General features: G+C 37.6%; 1 protein-coding gene across 3 annotated transcripts in view; it reads left to right on the plus strand.

Moving 5' to 3' along the window:
• macrod2 (mono-ADP ribosylhydrolase 2) overlaps positions 1-25,438 on the plus strand; it is a 412,763-nt gene that overhangs the window by 251,946 nt on the left and 135,379 nt on the right. For all 3 annotated transcript variants that reach the window (XM_086167072.1, XM_086167081.1, XM_086167089.1), the window contains exon 6: positions 19,990-20,111. In XM_086167072.1, coding sequence (XP_086023198.1) covers positions 19,990-20,111 — 122 coding nt within the window. The remainder of the gene's footprint in view (positions 1-19,989; positions 20,112-25,438) is intronic.

Consider the following 25,438-nt stretch of genomic DNA (forward strand, 5'->3'; position numbering starts at 1 on the left):
TACAATTAATTTTCAAGTAGATCTAATTGTCTTTATTTTTATATTTACAAAGTCTGATCATTATACATGGAATCTGAGATTCATGATGTGTTTTAATTTTGTCAATGGTTAAAGAAATATAGAAAAATATCTGTGAGTAGAAACTGTATCACATTTCTCAGGTCAAACTATTGGGAATTAAAACTCTATAAAAGTGAGAGGCTCGCCCCTTAAAATGTATTTGATCTTCAAAGTCCGCAATCTAGGTCCCAGGCAGAATGGCAAGAACATTGCTTTTTTTCAAAAGTATAATACTTGAATTATTTCCACAACTATGTTTATCCATACATTGTCTGGGTGTCTGTATGCAAAACTGACCAAAAAGGAGCAGACTGGACAACTTATATTTATGAGAAAAGACTGTAAATGGAAAGTAAAGGTATGTCGCTATAGCTGGACATTGGTAATTTATCTTACTAGAACTTAATGCTAATGAAGCCATGTTACTAGTTAACAATGTTTCTTTGAATCCTCAATTTGTTCCACAGCAAGTGTAGTGGAGTAAATTTTTTTAAACAACAACCAATACTTTTGGAAAAGAAGGCATCCTACAGAAGCTGCGACAGATGAAATAACTATCTAAAATGCTTTGCAAAAGGTGCACCAAACATTCAAAACACACTACATGGATGCTGTCAGCTACAACATAAGTGATGAATTGACTTCCAATGTTTTCTTCTAACATAAGTTATCTTTAGAGTTCCCCAGCTCTGTTTTCTGTTTAATGCCAAGGTGGACCTGAAAGTCTGGTGCAAAAGTTGGACATGTATAAAGATAAAGTACAGAAGATTCAGTCTTCAAGCTAACAGCTAGTTTAAATATTTGTCAATTCTGTCAAATTCAACGAGTTCATTAGATATTTTTGCTTTTTTTATTATATGTCTTCTATTTTTACGAATAAGGCTGGGGGCATACATAAAGTTGATGTGAGCATAATCAGTTGGATAGTCCAATTTTAGTGATGGCTCTAATTTAGTGATGGTTCATTTTCAAGCAGAGAGAATGGTGGTGCAATTTTTGTATGCATCAACACAAACAGGGCAGGAGCCTCAAACATAGCATGAGCATAGCTTTAAAACATTGTCAAGCCTTTCAAGTAAAAACCAAGCCACAGGGAAACAGCCATGGAAACATTTAAGAGTATAACAGTATCACTTTCTTCCACAATGTGCAGCATTACACAGAAGCTATATCCCTAGAGAGAATGAACAAATGCAACATGAGAAAATATGCAAATTTTTATCCAAAACGACTTGTCTGATTTCTGTGTACATTTATGCTCATTGATAATTTGAATTGCCTCCATATGACAGGCAGCTCACAAACTAGTTTAATAACAACAACAAAAAATCTGGATTCTTTGAGGGGGTAGACTGTAGTACCGTATACAGTCAATGCAATGTGTTTTATTGGCCAAATTATTGGAAACAAAAAGACTTTAGACCACTTTAAGTTACATATATATATATATATATATGCGGTTGATCTCAGTGTTTGGCTTCTCTTGTATTAATACCATTTTCTTTCTGTGACTTGTCAATGTATTGATCCATAGTGCTTACTTACAGACAGGGGCTTCTGTGTTGTACTTTGCAAAGTTAAAGGTTGGTAGTTGGATGGTACCTGTCCATTCTGCAGGTCCTTCGTGATTATGACTATACAGCCTTGAGTCAGACACTCTAGATGGGTTGCTGAACACAGCAGCTGGTTGATCTTTATTGCCTGCTAGTCATTCACGAACTGCAATTAGCTTCTTGAACCAGTAGGTGTGGATCTGGTACTATCCAGCTCTTCATTTAAGACAATCTTCTTTGGATGTCAGCGGTGGTAATTTCTACTGTTTCATATCCTGAAAGGCTACTGTGGTCCCCCTCAGTTTAAGCAGCAATTGAGCATTGGTGTTAAAAGAGTCAGACGTGCCCACACTTTTTCACCTTGTGAGCTACTTTTCAAATGACCATGTAAAAATGATCTACCCACACTAAAAATGCTGAATATATATTTCTTTATATATCTACTGAGTATACTTGACACAATATATGTTTGTGCACCTTGCATAACTGCATGAATTCTTACAGCACAGTACTACAGGGTACATTTTGGTTACTGGCTTACACTGTTAGCTGCACTGCATGGAGTCAGCCAAAGCAGCATAGTCCGGAAGGCAGCTACTGGTACCCAGTCCAGAGCTTCAGGAATCAGCCTAGAGAAAAATGCCTGCTGTCCAGACAACTGTGATTTTTCCTTCTCATCTCACTTAAAGGAAATTAGTGTTGTATCTTTTATGAACAGTCCGTATGTTCTTGGGAAGAGCAATCATAGATTGACAGATCAAGCATATGCACTTTGATTGTGAGATTTGAGGGGAAAAAAAAGTCTTCCTCCCATTGTGCATGGAAGTGGTAAGTTTTCGTTGTCTTACTTGATTTTAATCCTTCAGTCATGTTTTACCCTTTTTTTAGAAGACAGAATTTGAAAGATTAACTTGCTGGTTAGCTCACTTAAACTTGCAATTGCTTGTGCATGGGTGACTGCACATGCATGGTAACTCGTGTGTCCCCAAATCAAGTTCTCCGATTGGCTGCCCTGTACAGTTCTCCCTTGTTTATCGCAAGGGTAACGGTCCAGAACCAGCTGTGTATAACAAAAATCCGTAAAGTAGCAACTATACTGTTATTTTATGATTTTTAAATATTTTAACACTCTTTGACCCTCCCCACACTCTTATTACACTTCTCCACATTCTTATTAACTTTTCACATACTCTTATAAACACTTTCTATACTCTTAAATGAGTAGCGATCACACTTTGACAAGTCGAGATGCTGAATACTTGCTATGCACAGGAGATGAGGTGCAGAGAATTATGCTACAGTTGGTTTGTGGATCAGAACCCAGGATACAGAACGCCATGCTTATTTTACCTTAATAACAATTGAAGTAATATAGATATACTGTAGCAACCCTGCAGTAATAGCGAGAGTAATGTTTTTGGACTTTTGTGATTTCCTACTGTCTGTAAATATGTTGTAAATGTGAGGGGAGCAGGACGAGTACGAATAGAGCAAGAGAGGAGGCTAATTTAAGCTGCTGATGTGTTTTTTTTTTTGTTTGTTTTTTTGTTTTGCATAGTTGTTCCAGTAAAAGTGAGTTTTTTAAACCAATTAGTCTTCATCCTTGAATACCTCCTGTCAGACTTTACAACACATTTTATCTTATAACCAACAATAAACCTTCCAAAAAGAAAAATTTCCAATATAAAATTGTGACCTTGATACAGTAAGAGCATGAAAGGTGAACCACAATATAGCAAATTACTACTGTATTTCAATCAACTGGCAAGTGCTGTTGAGAGGATGGATGACAGACTTTGATTGAAAAGTATCCGTTCCTCTTCAGACTTTTCCCATCACATTTTAGGTGATCAGCAAGTATAAACTTCTATCTATCTATCTATCTATCTATCTATCTATCTATCTATCTATCTATCTATCTATCTATCTATCTATCTATCTATCTATCTATCTATCTATCTATCTATCTATCTATCTATCTATCATCTATTATCTATCTATCTATCTATCTATCTATCTATCTATCTATCTATCTATCTATCTATCTATCTATCTATCTATCTACCAACCTACCTATCTACCTATCTACCTATCTATCGATTGATCTCTCTCTCTCTCTCTCTCACCCCCAACTGTACTTTTATGAAGTTAAAATGACTTCTTGTCCTTTACACAACAAGCCACCATAACCTAGACCCAAAACCCTGGCAGTTATATACGGAAACTCCCAAAAGGTCATTAAAACTGAAGAACCCTCTCGGATGTGAGGTGGAACATCTTCAAGTGAAGAAACTCAAGTTCAGTTGCCAAGACAAGATTTCAACAAGAATCCACCATGACCTGGATGACTGAGAACCTCCACAGACAAGTAAAATGACATGAAATCCAAAGTTTTTTGTAGTTGAAAAACACCACCGACCTTTTGGTAGCCTCCCAATGATGATGTCATCCATATATATTCCTGCACTTGGAAGAGAACAGAAGATCTGCTTCTTTGCACTGTATTCTATTCTATAACTCTTTTTTTTTTTTTTAATTCCTCCTTAAACAGAGACGGTGTCCTCTTTTTCAACACCTCATTTGTTGTAATGTTCTGTAATGTTCTTTTAAATGAGCTCAGACAGACATGTATTCTTGTGGATTTGCCATGCAAGAAAAGTAGCCTCTCATTTGACTGCCCTTGCAGGGCAATTATAATGCTGTAACAGGGCAACACCTCCTCGGTCTTTCTGTTATTGAACCTCTTTGGTCTCTCTATCATTTTCCCTTTGTCTCTCTCATTTTGCTTCCTCTCTTTTCTCATTCTGTCTCTCTATGACCCACTCTCTCCCTGCGGCAAAGAGTAGAGAGGGCAAGCATGGTGATGGCCAGCCCTTGTGTCCTTTAGTGTCCGATAACAGTCTTCCCATCAGCTGCCTGCCTCAGCCAAGCAAGGCCTAGCTAATGGATTTGGCTGGCAGGCATACATCCCTTTATCCCAACTCAGCCACCCTGCTCTCTCCCACACCTCTCAATTATTCAGGCTCCCCTTCTATGCAAATGGTTTCCTATTGAGAAAAAAAACCTGCCATCATTTTTATCTAGTTGTTATGTGTGCTGATGCGTGGGACCGCAGAGACTTGTCAGCTGTGACATATGGTATAGCTGGTGAGATGGAGCATGTTGGCTGTTTGGCGATCCCTCATCTCCTTCGAGATCAGACCAGAACCATTAGAGGTTGATCTATCGTAGCGCACTTCACAAGTGGTAACACTCTCTAGCAGTTTCCTAGCAACCGCCACAAGCGCTGATCTCTTACACCGTAATGCTCAGTTGCTTAGCTACAGACACTGACAAAACTACACATTGCTGATCTCTCCATGGAGTCAAGGGCTAAAAAACAGTAGTATCATTCAGAACTGGCATCAGTGAATACAGGCACAGAAATAGATGTCACTACACACCACTCTGTCGATATCAAAGAAAATGTGATATTCAGACTGTGTTTGATATTCTGTGTACTTGATATGACAGAGACAGTCACATATTAATATTCTGAATGATGAATGGCTGGCTTAATTATTGTTGAGTGCTTTTTTGCATGTTCATTAATGGCCCTCTCCTCGGCGTAAGAGGCCGAATAAAGACCACACTGCAGAAGCAAGGTACACCACTTATCCTGCTCTGTCTCTCCATGTTGCCCACCTGTTACAGAAACACTAGAAAAAAATGCTTCTACAAAATTGACTATCCTATTCAAACAGTGGGATACAAAAAGAGAAACAAATTGGACCCATTGGAAGGGCCAGCAGGTTAAAGATGACTCTTGTCTTCTGTTTCTTCCTTCTTTAAGATACTAACTGTGATTTCCTTTAAGAACATACTTTGGGATACAAGCAATTCTAATCTCATGATTGATTTTGAGAGAGGTTAAAAGTTCTAGGAAATCCTTTGTTTCCCACTGCTCTTTTGTAAGGGCATAGAATAATGTATAAGTGAGCGAAACTTCCTCCTTAACTCTTCTGGGAGACATTGTGACCTTCCAGTAGCCTACCTCAGCAATGTCACACCCTACCTTAGCAGATGCTTAAAGAAAGCACAAGCAAGCCCATTTACCCCTACCTCCCACTCTCATATTTCATTTTCATGTCCACTGAGGTTTTCTTTCCATTTTCTTCCCCACTGCAGTTATTGCAAGGTGGGAACAGTATGATATCTATTTATTTATGAGAACTGCAGTTAGGGGGATGTATTTAGCCACATGTATTGTATATTTTGTAAGTGTCTCAATGGTAATTTCACAAATCTGCTAGTTTTATGCTAACAAGGCTAAGGAAGACGCACCCGAGTTGGCAGCATGTCTGTGGCCTCTTGAGAGGCAGGCACTGCTGACCACCACCAAGCAAGGGTAAGGCCACAAAAACATGAATTTGAGTCAAACATTGCAGAGGGTCCCTGCCCCCAGTCTTTTCTTTTCCAGGCACACACATGCATATCCACAAAAGCACACGCATCCATCCACATTCATCCCATTCATACCATATTCTGTTTTTCAAATGGTAAATGTAATATTAAAAGGCAACCTCATATATTTCAACTTCATGCCATTTGTATATGTTGCAAAGCAATTTTCTTTGTGTATAGTATGACCGAATGGCACTGCTGATATTCAAACTTCTGGTGACCTGATCTTGTTTAACAGGAGAGCAGATGTAGCTTGGGAGTTTTTTCACCAGAGCCTTCTGAGTAAACAGCATGTTCAGCCTAATGATTTAACTCTTTAACTCCAGCCTGAGCATGAAGCCCTTGCTTCAGTTTCCTTGTATATACTCAGAAATTGACATTTCAATCAGTGTGTCATGATTTGCTAATTTTCACAAGATTAAAATCACACATTTCAACTTGACATCTGCATTTCTTCCTCGTCTCATAATCAGGGAAGTCTGTTGGTAGTAATGCATTCTACCAGGTTTTGTTGAAGTTGTTTTTATATTACCTACAAGATGCCATATCAGAATAATGTACAATTAAATTTGTTAACTGAAATGCAGCATTATTGATATAGGATTATTAAACATGCCTTATTATTTTCCCTCTCAATGACTAACCAAGATGGATTTAATTTAAGTTAACAAATATCTAATTTTTGTACTTATTTCACATTTACCTCAGTTTACTGTGTTCCATAATTTTAAGCTGTGGGGCTATAGGGTATAAAGCTCATCTGTTTCAGTCATTTATCCTGAGGTGTACATGCAGTACAGACAGCAGTCTTAAATTGCTGTCCATCCTTTAGGTTCTCTCTGTCTCTCCATTCAGGTGTGGAAAGCTATTTTCAGCTCCGTCTAAGCAGCAGCACTGATGTGTGCAATGTTTTTCACCTGCTCTTCATCATTCCATTTTATATCCTGAGCGGTTTGACTTGGAGAAGCGCTATCTCACTTATGTGGCTATGTGTTTGAGGCTGTTTTGGGGTAGATTTAAGAGCTTGTTTTCATTTTGTGCCTTTCTGCTAAAAAAGAATCCTCTCGGCTTTACAAAGCTTATGCTCCACATGGTCTGACTGCCCAAACGTGCCTGAAAAGGGAAAACACTTGTCGAACTAGTGTTTTCTGATACCACAGAAAAAGGTTATATAAACTATTACGATAGTGCTAAGAAGGAACTGTGAGATGAATTCTATTTATTTTCACTGAATACGAAGTATTATTCATATGTAAGTGAAATATCTCTCACCATTTGTTTTTGTTTTTTTTTGTTTTCTTTCCCTGCATCTATTATTCATGACCATCTATTGTTCTAGTGTTGCTCTGGACATTGTACTTAAACTAAAATGAGATTGCCAGGCATATTTTAAAGGTCACTGTTGTACTGCAAGGCTAAACCAGACTTGAAGTGCTCCTATCTTTCCACAGGGTTTAGCCAGTTGGAAACCTAATGCCTCTTACATGTTGCTTTTAGATAGAGCGTGTATTTGGAAGATCCAGAAAAAAATGTGACCAATACTTGGCCAAATGACCTATGTTAATTTCCTTTTTGGGTGCCGTTCTCTCACCCAAGTTGACCATCTTGTTATAAGGTGTTTCAGATGTTCATTTAGAGATGATTTTAGAGAAGATTTTAGAGATGCTACCATTACTTGTTGTAATGGTAGCAAAAAATCTCATAACCTGGCCAGGAGGGAGCTCTATGTCCTACAAAACACTGTACAAAGTGATTTACTCTGTACTTTGATGGAAGTAATGGTTCCTCACTTATTTGAACTTGTGGAACTGCAAGGTAAAATACTAAAAGTAAAAAAATAAAAAAATCCTGAAATCATACTGTTGCTTTCATCAAGGGCCTGGTAATTGTTATTTGTTTCTGCTAAGGACCAGCCATTGTTTACTCCATACAGTTAATATATTGTCAAATTCACGACTCCGTAAATTGTCCTCCGCTTGTCCAGAGACCACACATTGAAAGTTCTCTGCCATGTCAATCCAATGCAGTGTTCCATATTATCTTAAGTCCATTTTTTGGGGGGGAAATGTAATATGATTGGTTATGCAGCATCTGGCTCTGATTGCTATATACTTTCAAGAACAAGAGACTGTTGTCTCTGGGTCAACTGCAATGAATTATGATGCCTGGGGGAGGAAACAGAGATACCCTCCTGTCGGTCATGCTGCTGCACATTGGCCTGAACTGCTCATAGTACTTGTGGGTGACCCAACTAAACATGGCCACCCAAGTTTGTTGAACGTATGGAAAGCTCATCCAACTACATATGTCATCCAAAGTGCACAATGCAATTAGAAGTGTTTATTGAGGCCTGGCTAGAGATCTAGATTCACTTAATGTCCTCTTTGCTTGCCTTATCTGATGATTGTGACGTGCATCGGTAGATCAATAAGTTGCTGCCCTGACACTTGAGCTTTTTAGTTTCTTCATTTTACTCTCCCACCTAAAAAACTTTGGTTAATTTATTTCGACATGATGTCTATTTGGACAATATATAACCCATTCCTAAACAATGGACAAACAACATATCAATTCTGTAAAATATTCATATCAACTGATTTAAATGGCCTCGGCCTAGCATTAATTGCCGGATTCTTAGTTTAGTGTGGTGCTTAGAAACACACCCCATACATATATTTAAGTATTTCCCACACCACTAAGCGGCAAGAGTTAATATTTGCTTTTCTAAAAGCTGCTCCCTGGTGAGACATTTCTGTCGTGAGTAACAAAGTGAGCATATGCTCTACAGGGCATAGCCCTTGCTGTAGAAATCCCTGTATCTGTGATAAATGCACAGCACAAACATTATCAGTAAAACAGGTTAGGAGTTGAAGCTGAACTTACTATACACAACCTTGAATTTTCTTGGGATAAACAGTTAGTAAGTCTGCAGTTCAGTATATTTTCTTTAGAAAATGACAACAGATTAAGGGGGGGGTGCCTGATGCTGACACCGTAGATAGAGAATTGCAAGACTGCACTGAGACAGATCCTTGTATGAGGTAAGCATTAAATGGTGATTTGTACACCCTTGCTTATAAATGCACCAGAATTTTAACGTATTAACATGCTTGCTTTGTGCTGTACAACATGGCCTGTGTTATAATCAATGCATTTCCATGAGCTACTGTCTCTATTAACTGTCACTGAGAACAGTGAGCAGGTTGAGGAAAATGTAGAGAGGTGTGGGTATGCTCTGGAAAGGAGAGGAATGACGGTTAGATGCAGCAAGACATAAAGAAAGTGCTTCAAGCAGTTTGGAATGGGTGGAGAAAAATGTCACGGGTACTATGTACTAGAAGACTATCAGCCAGAATGAAAGGAAAGGTGTACAAGACAGTGGTGAGACCAGCGATGCTGTATGGTTTGGAGACTGCAACAATGAAGAAAAGACAGGAAGCAGAGCTGGAGGTTGCAGAGATGAAGATGCTGAGGTTCTCTTTGGGAGTGATAAAGATGGATAGGATCAGGAAAGAGTCAATCAGAGGGACAGCACATGTTAGATGTTTTGTAGAGAAGGTCAGCGAAGCCAGACTGAGATGGTGCAGTCATGTACAGAGGAGGGATAGTGAATATATTGGTAGATGGATGCTGGAATTGGAGCTGCCAGGTCGGAGGTCTCAAGGAAGACCAAAGAGAAGATTGATGGACGTAGTGAGAGAGGATATGAAGGTAGTTGCTGTGAGAAAGAAGGATACAGAGAATAGGGTTAGATGGAAAAGGTTGATTCAATATGGCAACCCCTGAAGGGAAAAGCTGAAAGGAAAAGAAGAAGCAACATTCATAAAGGTGTCGTGAAATGATCATATTAATTGGGGAAAAAAAGGAAAGGTTACCTAGATGTGTGAATGATAAAGCAAATGGTTGTTTGTCTGTATACTTGGTCCTGTGATCAACAGGCAATCAGTCCAGGCAATGTCTTCTTGCAAAAAGACAGGTGGGTAGACTCAAGTGTCCCTGCATCCATAAGTGCAGGTTAAGCAATTGATAATGAATGAATGAATGAATGTCAACCTCTTAAAGGAATGAGAAAAACTTGTCCTCTATTTCAGTTAATGAGGACTACACTTGTCAAGACTGATTATTCTTTAAAAAAAACAGAAAGTAAAAAGTCATTTTCTGGCTAACTAAAATATTTATTTGCTCGAGGCTATAATACTAAGTAACTCATTTTATGTGCAAATAATGACAGTAGAAGTTTGAAAGCCACTAAAGTTGAAAGTTAAAATCCCAAAAGTGAGTCTATCCTTTGATCACTTTTTTTTTTATTTTTAGTTTAATGGGATTTTTTTAACATCTGATCACATCTGATCGTGTCATTAGATAATGACACGATCAGATGTGAAAAAGTGATCTTTCACTGCTTAAAGGTCAATGTATGTGTATCAGAATGATTGCCGTGTTCAAATATCACTCTCAAGTGGATATGACTACCTAAAGTTATCAACTAGTGTCTTTTCTTCATTTTAGAAAGTTGCACATAGATGGCAAGTCTAAGCCTAAATTACATCTAGAGCAGTCTGGATTAGGAAAAACCAGTACGTTTGGGATTTAATTTCTTCCTCCCTTATTCAATATACTTTTTGTCAATCGTATTCAAGCATTTATTGAATGCATTCTGTCCCCTTTGTTTTCATCAGTGCTATTTTCCCATTAATTTATACACACTGTGTTTTAGAACTAAAAAGACTGAATGCTCTGTTCTGAAGTTTGAAGTAGAAGCTGATTTGGCAACATTAATAGACGCAGACTAGGTCACAAGAACAGAGACTGATGGAGAAAAGGAGATTAAAACCGTAATCTTCTTCCAAATCCAGAAACCTAGCAATTTAAAAGTGGCTTTGTTTTGTCAAGAGATCTGAATAACTAGAATTGCAATCATGATACAAATCAGTATCACATACAGTAAAATCAGCTCCTGGTTACAGGAGCAGGCCGTATATACCCATCTTCAGTGGCATTTGACATGAGCATATCTGGAATTTTTACAGGACTAACAGCTGGTAGACTGACTTGTATTTACAGGGTGAGTACTTCGCAGGATAATGGCCTTTATAGTAGCAGGGTTATCAGGAATTTGCTATGTGGTATCTTAGATCGATTGAGTTGGGAGTTGTATTCAAGATTCTGAATCCTCCTCTAAGTTCCTCTGAAAAGCTTCTTATTGTTTATTGCACAGAATTGTAGAAAAAGAAAATTCCCATACAATCAAAATGAAAGTGTAAACATATGTACTTGTTCAATGAGCATTGTGCTATAAAGGATATAGCCCTTCAACAACACTGCCTTTTACTGTTCTGTGACTTCTATACGAGTTACTTTTATTACTAGTGACTTTTATGCAGTGGCAAGCTTACATTAGCTCAGTCTAAAATGGGTTTGTGTGAAGGTGCTGCAGTACTAGTAAGATGTAACACTCGGAGTCAGAGAGCATGGGACGTCAGTCTGAGATACAGTATGATATCTGATAAGAAGATGCATGCTGTTACAAACCACAGGTTCATGCTTCCAGGGTAAATTCATTTTCCTTATCTACAAATTTGGCCTTTATTGTTTTCATAATGCTGATGAATTGCATTCATACACATCATACACTACTCTGTGGCACACGTTTTTTGCCATGAGAATAAGTGACGATTCTTGTGCTGATATCTGATTGCCTTTAAACAGTGTCCTAGAAAATATGTAGTCTTCATGCCATAAATCGTTAAAAGGTTAGTTTGTACATCTTATTCCTATCCTCGGCTGTAGCCTCTCCGAGCTGCACGAGGTAAGAGGTCAGGTACACAATGGACCATCAAGATATTTGTGTTTAGAAATATTTTAGCAGCAATGGGGTTCAAATGTTATCAATACATGGCTTTGACAAACAAAATTCAACAATCAATCAACAACAAAATTCTAAACAACCTTCAAGCTGCCAGCCATCTTGATTTTTTTTTTTCAGATAATTTCTCTTACTACAAATATCAGTATGAAATAAGAGTATATAGAGAATAGAGTTAGATGGAGGATATTAATTTATGTGGCGATCCCCTGAAAGGAACAGTTGATGAAGCAGCCCTGATTGCAATATTGTTGGCTGAGACACAGCAAAATAATTTCTATAACAATTTATAACTATCCTATATGCATATATTTTTGTGAGAATGTTAGATAATAGCATCACCCAAGTGTTGCGCCTCAACATTTTGTGTGTGTGTTTGTCTGTGCGTGCGTGTTTGTGTGCCTGTGCGAGCCTGTGTGTGTGTGTGTGTGTGTGTGTGTGTGTGAGTGAGTGTGAGAGTGTGTGTGTGTGTGTGTGTGTGTGTGTGTGTGTGAGTGAGTGTGAGAGTGTGTGTGTGTGTGTGTGTGTGTGTGTGTGTGCGAGAGAGAGAGAGAGAAAATCTTCACATTTGAAAGATTCATGAAGCACATCGCACAAGCTCAAGGACCTGCTTGCACAGACCCCTGTGGAATTATGATGTAGTACTTTGCCTGTGTGGTGTCCTAATCACAGAAATGATGCGATACAGTTGAAAGCAGGCAAAAACATCACAGTATAATGTTCAGTGGTAGAGATAAAAGGCTGAAACTGTTTTGTTTTGTTTTGTACATTTAATAAAAATCAAACTGAGTTTTAACGCCTGAGTGCTATTGAAGTGCTGTCATAACAGGGCACCTTGCTGCAGTGAAACCAGCAATTTAACAAATATATTTTCCAGGTTCAAACTGTATGATTTTGCATATAGCACATCTGCTTATGAAATTCAAATTCAGTTGACCTTCCTGTAGTTTATCCATTGAATCAATCATCAGTGTTCCTCATACACGATACACGGTGGCCCATGTCATACAGGAAGATTAAAATATTCCTTGCAACCTGGAAACGTGGCTGATGTTATCCTGAAACTCTTTTTCCAGAACATACTACGGCATTACTTCCTGCTGGTGTTGAGCTGAAATGCATCCTCAGAGAAGAATTTTTTCTACCTGCAAAGATACCTTAGAAACATTCCAAGCAAACTGCACAGAGTAGGTTTCTACTGTGGATGCAGTGGATTTGACTAGATGTTTTGTGTTTCCTCTGGTGGTTGCGACTGTGAGTAGAAGTCGCCTATACATATTACGTCTCTCAAGCAATTGAAATTTTCAATCAGATTAAGCACTTGATCACCGCGGCAAAAGATGGATGGATGGAATATTAGTGGTCTCATTTTGTGAGGGCGATTACACGCATATCATGTGTTTTTATTTAAATTAAAGACCAGATATAGTATTCAGATTGCAAAAAATAAAAATAGAAATTTCTCTTACTTTATCTTATTTTAGCCCGCTGCAGAAAAAAACTTGTTAGAGCTGACTGATTTTCATTTACAATATTACCTGTGACTGACAACAGTAGTGCACATGAAATGGTGGTTGTCGGAGTGGTTCTTTGCTTCAGTGCTTCAGTGAAACAATATCTCCTTCTTGCAGTGTGTATACTTCATGCCAATAGACTACTATTGTGGTGTTTTTCTTTTTTGTACTCAAAATTCCAATCGATAGGGCCAATAATATGTTTTGAGATGCGCATCGCATTTGATTGCGTTGGTTCTGTCACCACATAACGGTGGAGCATTAATCCATGCCAGAAAGTGGAACTATAGGATTTTCAGCCAATGTACACAGTGCATGCATTGACATGGTTAAAATTTATATTCATATAAATGATGCAAATTAGGCAATCTGTGTGTGTGTGTGTGTGTGTGTGTGTGTGTGTGTGTGCATGCGTGCATGTTCATGTGTGCCTGTGCATGAATATACAGTGCACATGTATGTCGTAACCACTTTTGCAACAATTAATCTTTTTTCCATTACATGATCCCATAAGTATGATAAACCGGAAAAAAATTGAGTTATTTTTTTATATTTCCCAAGTTTGAATTACAAAGGACAACATCAATGAATTCATCATTCATCATTAATTCTATTGTGGAGTATGATTTAGAGAATAGAGGACAAGAAAGAGAGTGTTGCCAAAAATATATACCTCACAAGAATTAATATTTGGTCTTGCCCACTCGTTCACTTATATGTATCTGTTGAGCTAAATTGTTAATACATTTTTATACCCCTTGTTTTCTTATGCTCTGTGTTTATTTTTTTTCTATATAGTGCAAGGTGACTTGAACTTGCTTATAGCTTAAGACCATTCTCATATTCATGTTTTACTTGTTACAGCTGCTAATCTGTAAAAGTGAACAAGCAATGGAACAAGAAGGTACTTTTGAGAGGAGCCTCACCTGGCAGCTCAGTCAAGCTTAGAGAAATGTTATAGGCTTCCAGATTTGTGTAAACAGCTGTTGGTGGCACTCAGTGATTTTCCTCATCTGTCTTCTTCAGAATCAATGTCCCTGTAGGTTCTGTCATCTTAGGTAGATTTATTCAGTGCTTTTGTCCTTCAGAATAGGACCAGTACAATACAAAGTCACACACACACTACCCTACACATTAACTTGCTTCACTCTTTGTTCTGTACTGTGCCAGCAGTCTGAGAGATGTTTCCTATTAAGTAGAAAGTCTTTTCTTTCACTGAAAATGATTCTTGACATTTGAAGAATAGACTGTATTGAACTGAACTTTTGCTTGCAAGTGTGTCTGTTCTACAAGACTGAAAACATTTCATTTTACTTTGATGGATGGAGCATTGAGTCACAGTATGGAGAGGCGTATTCTTAATGGAAATACTTCTAAGTCACTTAAATGCCACCTTTTATCAAAATGGAAAAATGATACTTTCATTCTCAGCACAAGTGATTTATTAATTCATAATAATGTTGTGCTGACAATTGTTTTAAAAAACTGCCTATGATATTTCTTGGGTCCATGATGTCCTCTCATTACTGTTTGTAACTCTGTGTCTTTCTTGCCCTTTACCCCCATGTCCAACTGTGACAGAATCTCTCATGGACACTCACAATGGAAAGTGCTTTGAAAACTAAGGGTATAAATAATCACTAAGACTCACCTAATTCATTTTTAAAGAAGAAACTGTTAATGCATGAACAACTGTATCTGCTCAGCATGCTTCAAATGATTCCGGGACTGCAAAAAGCCCCTCTTTCAGACTTGAGCCTCAGCAAGTGTTTGGGGGATCTCTGCACTCTGTCACCATGACAACACCAGTTCAGTGTCCAAGTGGATGTATACACTTCATTTAGCAATGCTCATTGACCATCATAACAAAAGCTCTGGGCATGCAAAGAGGACCCAGACAAGCAATAATGCAAATATACTATTCATATATAACTATTCAAAATGCGTTCACTTTTGTCTGTATTATATTACAAAAAAAAGAACTGAAAATGTGTGTCCATGTGTATACACACTGGTACTTAAGGATACAGTTCATTTGTCAATCCATAATCATCTTAGTAGTGTTGAAATTGTTACTCTGGGGTCCGTTCACTGTCATTCAGCATTAGCCTCACCATAGCTGTTTTTGTGAGAAATATTACAGAAACTTTAAAGTCAGAACAGTCAAGTTAAAATGAAACATTGATTAGGCTGAAAGGGCTGTTGCTGCTCAAAAATAGCACAGAGCTGCACTTCTAAATGAAGTCTAGATATTTAAAGATTTTTTAGTCGCTAAGAGAGTGGCATCTTTGAAGTGTGCAGGTCCCCCCAGTAAAGCACTGAGGAATATTTTAGGAGGCTTGTCTGACATATTCACACTTATTCCCCTGCATTTGGTATGCTAAGGGGTCATTCAATGTCCAGTTTATCCCATGATCTTCAGACCTATACAAAATAGGCCTGTCTGGGCTAAAGCCTCGATTCAAGCCTCATGCTGTTAGAAATTTTCCTGCATATGTCACACAAAGTCTGCTGACCCTTGGAGGAACATGCCACAACATAATTTAGAAATGGGCTGCAACAAGAAAATATGTCCTGTGTCAAATATGTGTATTTTATTGGCTTGCAATAGCACTCTAAATACTTTAGAGGGTAATTTAGTCTGTATGGGAAAACATGGAATGTGTAGTGCTGGCTCAAACAGAATTTAGAAAACCGATTTCATTTCTAGCATGAAATAAATTCCTTTCAGGCTTAGTTTCACAAAAGGTAGAGGATGGGTGAAGCATGGGCCAAGATAAACAGAGACTCATGAATATTTGGATTGTTAGCATTGCAAGTTTTCTACACCCTTTACTGTATTATTTCAGCAACCTGGCTTGGCCGCCCAAATGTATAACTGGACCACTTTCAATCTTTTTTTTCCCCCTAATATGTAGTGACAAAATGGTAAACACATGCACACACAATATGTGCTTTTCAGCAAAGTACAAACTCTGAAAAACTGAAATATACATTTATGCTCATGGATGAGAGTTATAATGAACACTGAGGGCTCTACTAGTGACACACACACACACAAAAAAAAATCATATAGCCCCTTGATGAATTGAGTATAGGTCAGACTTTCAGATTCTAGATGCTATCTAGCTCTATTTGAATATAATGTTAACCTTCCATTTGTCTTAGACTAGTTGTAAAAGAGGTCACATTTGCTTGTATATTCAGAGATAGTGAAGCACCTGCCCAAGATTTTTGGCATTCTAAACTCAATTACTGTCCTTCCCTTCATGTCCCCCATTCGATACACAGTGAAAAATCCCTGTTACCTCAAACACTCACTGTCAAATATGTATTTGATATGGAAGTGTTATGGTTACCCGTGGAGACTCCGGTACTGATGAGTTAAGGGTTGTTTAAATTTTCATGAATTCACCAGTAGTCTGTTTTTGGTGCTTGCACACAGTCTAATTGGCATGTTGCTATTCTTTTAGTGAGGAACTTTATGAATTATGCACAGAAAAACAACTTGCCATGAGCCCCATTATAAGCACATTGTGTTATTCAATTTTTAGGCTGCCATTCTGTAAAGAGACAGCACTTTAGACAGCTGCATTGTTTTTTTTTTTGTTTTCTTTTTTTCCTTTCTTTTTTATTTATTTATTTTTTCTCACAACCCACAGCTTAGTTCAGGATATTACCTCTCCCTAATGTAACATCCCCACACCCCCAAGCAACGCCAATGAAAGCAGTTCTATTCTCAATGCATTTAATTACATTAAGAAACAAGACATGTGACTGAGACCTGGATTTAATCTAAAAAAGACTAATGATCAGGCAGAGCAATAATGTTCTGTATGAATGTGAGGCTAATCGTTTTACAATTTAAAAAAAAAAATGTCTAGATTACAAGAGAGAAACCTATCAAATGGTCTTAATTTGATATGTATGTTTCTTATTTTTCTGTTTTTTCATATATCCTCACCATAACTAGAACTGAATTTTCAGTATTCATCATCAGGGTTTATTATTTTAGTGCACAGAAATGGGGACTTGATGAGTTAAATTGCAAATGTACGACTCATAGATGATTTATATTTAATGGGCTATGAATTTAGATTTACCAGCCAATATTACTAAATAAAGTAGAAGATTGACATTTTTCAGTCATGCTACAAGATTTACCAATTTTGGGTTTTACAAATTATAACTGCTCAGGGCTGTTTATTGTATCCAAAATACGTCTTTATTGAGAGTTACGCTCTTAATAAGTGACTGCATGCACCAGTAAAAGGATGATAGCACACAGAGAGAGGACGGCATTTTTGTTTTTTTTTTCAAGTAAACAAGAAGGATTCATGTAGACATTGAGTATTTTACTTAAAAGAAATCATCAACCCAATGTCTTTTTTTTAGAGCTCAAAATGTTTTGTTGCACGCAGAAAAGTAATTTTGTTTTCCCTGCAGGTGTTCATTGACTTAAAAAAAAATGCAACACATATTTTATTTATACATAGCATGAAGGCAAAAAAAAATGTTATATGCTATGTTAATTCGTTTTAAAATTCAAAAGGGTTGTGTGTCTCCCGATGTTTATTTTACTGCTGTCCAAATGGCTTTGAGTAGATTTGCATAAACAGTACTGTGATTGAGTTTCTGTCTACGTTTCCTTTTCATTCACAGAATAAATGCAGTCTTTTTTTTTCAGCGATACCCCAATTTTCTAGCAGTAGACAGAGATTTGGAGTTATAAATCGCTTACCAATGTGGCAGTCACTTAGTAATATGGCCCGAGTAATTGAAACATCAGATCATAAAAAGTTACAGTGGGGAGAACAAGTATTTGATACACTGCTAATTTTTCAGCTTTTTCACACTTGCCGAGCATGTATAGGTCTGTAATTTTTATATAGGTACTCTTCAACTGTGAGTGACGGAATCCTAAACAAAAATCCAGAAAAACACTTTGTATGATTTTTAATTAATTAATTTGCATTTTATTGCATGACACAAGTATTTGATCATCAACCAACCAGAAAGAATTGCAGCTCAGACCGATTATTTCTTCTTTAAGATGCCCTCCTGTTCTCCAGTCATTACCTTTATTAACTGCACCAGTTTAAACTCGTTACCTGTATAAAAGACACCTCTCCACACTCAATCAAACAAATTCCAACCTCTCTACAATGGCCAAGACCAGAGAGCTATGTAAAGACATTAGGCATAAAATTCTAGACCTGCACAAGGCTGGGATGGGCTACAGGACAATCGGCAAGCAGCTTGGTGAGGCTCCATGCAATATTGGTCTGAGGTTCCATGCAAGTTCTCACTTTGTGGGGCATCAAACCTGGTCAAGAACTACAGGAAACATCTGATCTCTGTTATTGCCAACAAAAGTTTCTGTACCAAATATTAAGTTCTGTTTTTCTGATGTATCAAATACTTATGTCATGCAATGAAAAGTAAATTACTCACTTAAAATTTGCGTTTTTTCTGGATTTTTGTTTTAGTTTCTGTCACTCACAGTTGAAGAGTACCTATGATAAAAATTACAGACCTCCACATGCTTTGCAAGTGGGAAAGGCTGAAAAATCAGCAGTGTTTCAAATCCTCCCCACTGCATTTGGTTGGGTACTCTGTTTTTAAGGTATGGGGCCTGTAAACATACTTTGATGAATTGGGAAAGATCCTGTTTTTGTTTCACTCGTTAGGAAAAGTGAAAAGTCAAATTTTAAGTACTGCCCTGACTCTCACCTACCAAGATCAAATGAACATCAGTCAGCAGATATACTGTATGTTCCAGTTATTGAAACTATGAAATTAATACTATAAGATAATGTATCCTTTTTTAAAATCCACAATCTATCAAGAATCCTCTTTTTTCATACCCATTTTGGTCATACATTATTATAGTTCTCTGCCACATTGATGTCATGGTGTCATTTGTTCATACCAGAAAAAGAGATTGGGGTTTAGTTAAAACTAAAGAAACATGCTGTATTTTACAACTGCATACGTTTTATCATATGTTTTAGTTATTCAATAAAAAATGCTACTATTGGACTTTTTTATTTGGCAATGATAACTGCACTGTGAGAATACAACTTCTTTATTATCCCCAACTAATTAAATCTGTAAATCTGTTGGTCATTACAATGTGATCACAACAGCTAATTCAGCAGGAATATAGGTGCATGTTTGTCAATATATCAATGTAAAAGTCATCTTTACTGTCAATTTCTCCAGGTGTACTAGACATCAACTTACAGAGGAATTGAGACAAGACATTTCTCACGTCCACCATGACATGAAATTAACAAAATAATAATAAAGTGTATATTAATCAATAAAGTGCACAATAAACATTAAACTACAAAGTGTATAATAAACAAACAATAAAGTCCTTGCAAGTACAATTTACTCTTTATCTGCATTGCACTTCTAAAATGCGCAATTCTGAGAAATAACGGGATGTAATCTTCGCTAGTTTTGTTTATTTGTTGTTGGTTTTTTTTTTATTTTGTTTTTTGTATGTTGGTTTAAAAAAAGACATTTCTGTGTTTTTTTCTGATAGATGTGATCCACACTGTGGGGCCTGTGGCCAGAGGTCATGTGGGCCCCACTGAAACCACTGACCTTACCTCTTGCTACCAAAACTCCCTCAGGCTGGTGAAGGAGCATGGCTTGAGCACTGTGGTAAGTACGCTGGGACTTTCAAACAGATTTGGTACCCCACTTTAAGCTTGAAAGAAAAATGTTCAATTCATCTTTGTTGTTGTTAGCAGTGTTAAACCTGTGTGAGGAATGTCTATTTTTTTACTACTAATTTGGTGAGGGTACACAAAAATAAGGATTTAGTATCTTTTCTTTTAAGATACACTTCTGAAAAGACTTAATTTTCCATGTTTATTCACAAGGCCCAGAGGACACATTGAAATGCGAATGTTTCTTTTTCCTTTCAAACAAAAGCATTCAATGTATTCTGTTTTAACTTGTGATAAAATGAAAGGCAAGTCTTTTTATGCACATCCACATATGATGTTATAGATGTGTAGAACACACCCTAGGAGAAAAACATAAATTTTTGGGCCACATCCAAATTATATTCAGATCAAAAGTTTCCCTGGCTCAAATGAATGCACAAAGCAGTTCTACCTTGTCAAGAATCCTCTCCCTCCGTTTAAATAACCAAATGGCTTAAAGTTTAAATGCGGCCTCTGAATAATAAGATAATAATAATAAACTTAGATTCTTATGATTCATCAATAAAGAGCTGGTCATGATTTAATGTAGTCCTGAATTTTGTTCATCCATCAACTCATGCACTTTGAAAATACTTCATTTTTATTTACTCTCACCTGTCTGGATCCTGCATAATGTAATTATAAAGCTGGTCTTTGTTCAGATTGCATTCAGTGAATTTAGTTGTCTCCTTCTCAGGAGGAGGTCATCATCTATGATGGCCCCTGCCATTTAATTATCATAGCCACAGTCCACTTCATCTGTATTTCCAGCAAGGTTACCAGAATCAGTTTTTTTTTTACCAAAACATAATGGAACTGACAGTTTCGATCTGCATGAAAGAATGTGGCCTTGAGGTGATCTCTAGTCCAGGCTGCTTTATGTCACATTTGTACACAGGCTCTTACCCTGTTTTTACATGATTAGTTGTAAAAGTGCTGATGCCTGGTGATATAGCTGTGTGCCGTTAACTAGATGGACCCACTTCTACTGACACTGAATATTGCTCATGAGCACTGAATTCAAAGTACCCAACTTGACATTAGTTGCCACAAAAAATGAGAAAATCACCCAATGGTGTTAAGGAGAGTGAATCGTTGTCTCAATACTTGGCCCTGCCATTGATTGGCGACTAGTCCAGGGTGTACCCCGCCTCTCCCCAAATGGCAGCTTAGATAGGGTCTAGCATTTCTGTGACCCTAAGTGGAGGTTAAGCAGTACATAATGGATGAATGGATTAGTTGCCACCAACCTTTTTAAATTCAGCTTAAAAGATAAAACCTTTTTTGATGTGAAGCAACCACACAGAAAGGACATAGAGGAGTAGATCATTACCGTTATTGGTATTATTATTATTATTATTATTATTATTATCATTATTATTATTATTATACATCTTACAACTGCAGTGGCAGATTTATTGAATAGTTTCTAAATAAGCTTCTATCTAATGTTTAGTTAGCTTTTCATAGAGTCCTCTTTGTTGGACATAAACCTTGTGGTACCTCTGATTTACTGTTCCCCTCTCTTTGCCATTACTCCATTACAGACATCAAGGGAAATGAAGAGAAAATTATTTACAGGATGCAAGCACACCTTAGGCGTTCACTATTCCTCATCCTTCATTGTTTTTTAAGAGAGCACAATCATTTCCTTAATTGCTGATCAGTGGTAATCTCATTTCATTTATGTAACTGTAAAAGCTTTGCATGGTTAGAGGATCAGATATACAGGAGAAGACAGGTACCCCGTTAAGTAGGTCCACAATGGGAATCAGCAGTGTGGGGGAGAGAAAGGGGGGTATATTTGGATATCCAAGATGGCTTGGCTCCCTATTGGGTATCTCGGAGCAATACAAAGGAATAGGAGTCAAAACAAATCCTAACACAAAATAAACTTGAGCATGAAAGATTAAAAAGAAGCAGAGCTAGGTAGATAATCCCTGTTTCTTAAAGCTCAAAGTTACCCTCTAGGCTACAAAACTGTATGGGTACTACTACTATAATCTTCACATCAAAATCTTCCTTTGACTCTAGCGTGTCAAGACAGGAAGGAGAATACCTAAAAATTGTAAACTTAAAATGTATTTCCAGCCCACTCAGTGTGTTTCACTGAACTGCTAGATTTCCCAAAAGTTAGAAATAACAAGAGGTACTTTCCTGTCCCCAAGTGCACTGATTCATAACTCTTGGACAGACAAGGAAGACAGAAAATGTCAATTTTTACCAGCCCAAGAAATTCTTCTGTGACTTCAGAGCACTGTTTTCACTACTGAAATGAAGTAAAATTCCTAGAGGTAGAAGTCTGATCAACACACTTTAAAATTTGTTGGTGTGATTAGTGTTAGTGTGATTCTTATAAGGATATATATCCAATTTGTCTTGCTTTTGAAATGTCAAAGATGCATTTTTTTTTTTAATTCTATTATTATTTTTAATACAGACAAAAGCAAAATAATTTTGCCAAACCTTTGAAGGTAAAAATTAAGTCAAATGGTCATGGTTTTTCATTTCACGGCAGCTGGCCTGTCAGCCAGTGCAAGGCTTGAATGTAATGCTAGCTCTTACAGGACGATGGCCATCAGATGAAAAATGATCATTAACCAGAGTCACAAACCCTCCATTTAACCCACACTCTCAATCTGAAACCTAATTGGAATGGTCCGGGCTTCAACTCCCTGTTTGTCGCTGCACAGGATAGATATCAGATGGCTAGACATTGTATTGACGTGTGTTTTGTAGCATTTGGCTGCCTTTTTTTTGTGAGGCATTTTCCTGAGTCCTGTAGAAAATTGTCAATTTTTTTTTTTTTTCCCTTTGGTAGATTCCTCTGTGCTTAGAGGACAATTTTGCTTCAGTGTTTTTTTTTTTTTTTTTCCTCACCCTTGGTGTGGAAAGACAAGATTTGCAGACGTAGTGAGAGAGGATATGAAGTTAGTTGGTGTGAGAGAGGAGGATAGAGAGAATAGGGTTAGATGGAGAAGGTGGATTCGCTGTGATGACCCCTGAAGGGAAGAGCTGAAAGGAATAGAAGCAGAAGAAGAAGGTGCGGCTGAAAGAGCAGCAGGCTGTCACATCCTAGGCTCTGACCGACTACAACCCATAGTCAGAATGCCAACATTGCGGGCTGGTCTCTGCAACATGACACAGGGGAGTCATGTACTGTAAGCTGTGCAGTTTGTGAGTAAAGTTGCAGCTCTGGAGGATCTGCGAGGCACCCTGTTGTCAAACAGCCCCCTCCTCTGCTTAGTGTCTGTTACTCCATATTTGTTTTTAAAGGAATCTGTGATTCACATGCACACATACATGCACAGACACAAATGCACCACATACACCCACACATTATGTATGTGTGGGTGTATGTGTGTCAGTGTCTGTATATGGGGATATGATTAATTACAGTTGAATTTTTGGCATTATCAAATACAACTGGTGGGTTGTCTCATGAGCGAGAACAGTTGATATACAGAAAAATGCAGATTTGTTGTAAATGTGCTACCCCATTGTAAGTGCACACTGAAACACTTGCGGGCATTTGTGTGCTTTATGTGTGTAAAGTCATATCCACAGGGGCATCATCTCCGAAGGGCTGGAAAGGCATATAGCACATGGTACTGAGGAGAGGGTTAATGCAGGTCCCCTGTCTTGGTTAGTTATGGAAGGCTGCACAGATTCTCCCCTAGAAGCAAGTGTAGCATCTGTCAGACAGAAACAGACAGTGTGGAGGTGCACGCCACCATCTGGAAGCCATTTTTGGTTTTTGTTTTTTTTTTTCACAGATTGAACATCATAGACTGTGACCTTTTTTTTTTTTAATACAGAAAAAATAAAATAGCCAAACATTCAATGGTTTCAGTTCATTGAAGCATGCTGTTAAGTCACAGGTTTAGAAAAAGTAACTAGGATTTCAGTGTAAAATGGTATGCGTCACTAATGTATGGTGGGCATAAACATTCAATCATGATTCTGTGGACAACCAAGTATCTTTTTGTGTCTAATTTACTGCTGACAAGCGACAGTTTGATGCACTGTTTCTGGCAATATACTGTGGGCTGGCAGCTGTCACTGTAGACAGGGTCGCAGGCTGCATTTAGAGACCCTGCCCCTGACAACACAGGCAGCCCTGGAAGGGTTTTGTAGTCATAACGTACTGGCAATGAGGAGATCCAGTCGGGAAGCCACAAATTGCCCATTGAGAAAAATGCTAAAAGCCAAGTGGATTGGAGATGAATGGTGTAGAATGATTGGATTAGCCACCCACCTCTATGGGCTCATTCCAAAGATGCTAGGGACATTAGCTCCGATTCATTTTATCCAACATGTGTTCCCAGAAACAATATCTTATAGTGATACATAAGCATACATGCCATCACTAAATAATCTGTTAAATATGACAGGGACACCAGGTGAAGCACAAACACATATTGTATCTGTCAGTCGAGGGGACAATGCCTGGTGTCTGAGGTATAGTACACACTGACCGTTGGTAGAAAGCTGGCTCTTATTCTAAAAGATTTCATCCTTGGTTTTGCGGTGTGTGTTCTTAAAGCATCCATTTTGTTTTTAAGAATTATGAAGTCAGTAACTTTTACTGTTCTGTTTTTTTCCACTGTCATTGTTTGTCACTAGATAACTGCTGTACCAAACGTAATGACATTATACTCTACTATCTTGAATTCTCGTATGCCTGCTCCCCAAGTGATTAATTTTAATTTATGCGGTGAATGGATAGTGTATAAACTGTCCTTTATCTACCTGTCTTCCATTCCTCATACATTATTGTCCTCTATCGAAAGCAACTCCAGATTTAATTATGTAATGATTCAGGAAAGTACATAGCCTTGATTGTATAAATAGTTGGCATCTGATCATAGAAAAGTAAAGTGTGCCATTAATTTGGACAGAAATGTTAGAAGTTTACAGTTCATATGGTTACACAAAAGAATTGGTCTTTGTGTAATTTCACAGAGTATTACTTTTTGTTCATAATTTGATTCAACCGAGGGAGTTAATTTGCCAAAGGGGCATAGATGTAATAAGAGAGGCTGCTGCAATCGTGTTGCACGTTTTGGAGACAGAGGCACAGGAAGATTCAATAACGTGTGTAAAAGTCGAGGGCCTGGGGGCCACATTTTCCACCTCGATTCATGTAGCTTTGAAAGCCTGTTACAAAGTATTTTCAAAATAAAACTGAATGCTTTGTTAGGGTATTGCTCTGAGAAGCTTTTCAACAATAAGTTATTAAGCACTCACAAAAATGCAATGATGCTCTATCAAATACAA

This window comes from Fistularia commersonii, chromosome 2 (assembly GCF_037954325.1).
Source record: "Fistularia commersonii isolate RoL2024-O1a breed Wild chromosome 2, RoL_Fcom_v1.0, whole genome shotgun sequence".
Taxonomy (NCBI): Eukaryota; Metazoa; Chordata; class Actinopteri; order Syngnathiformes; family Fistulariidae; genus Fistularia; species Fistularia commersonii.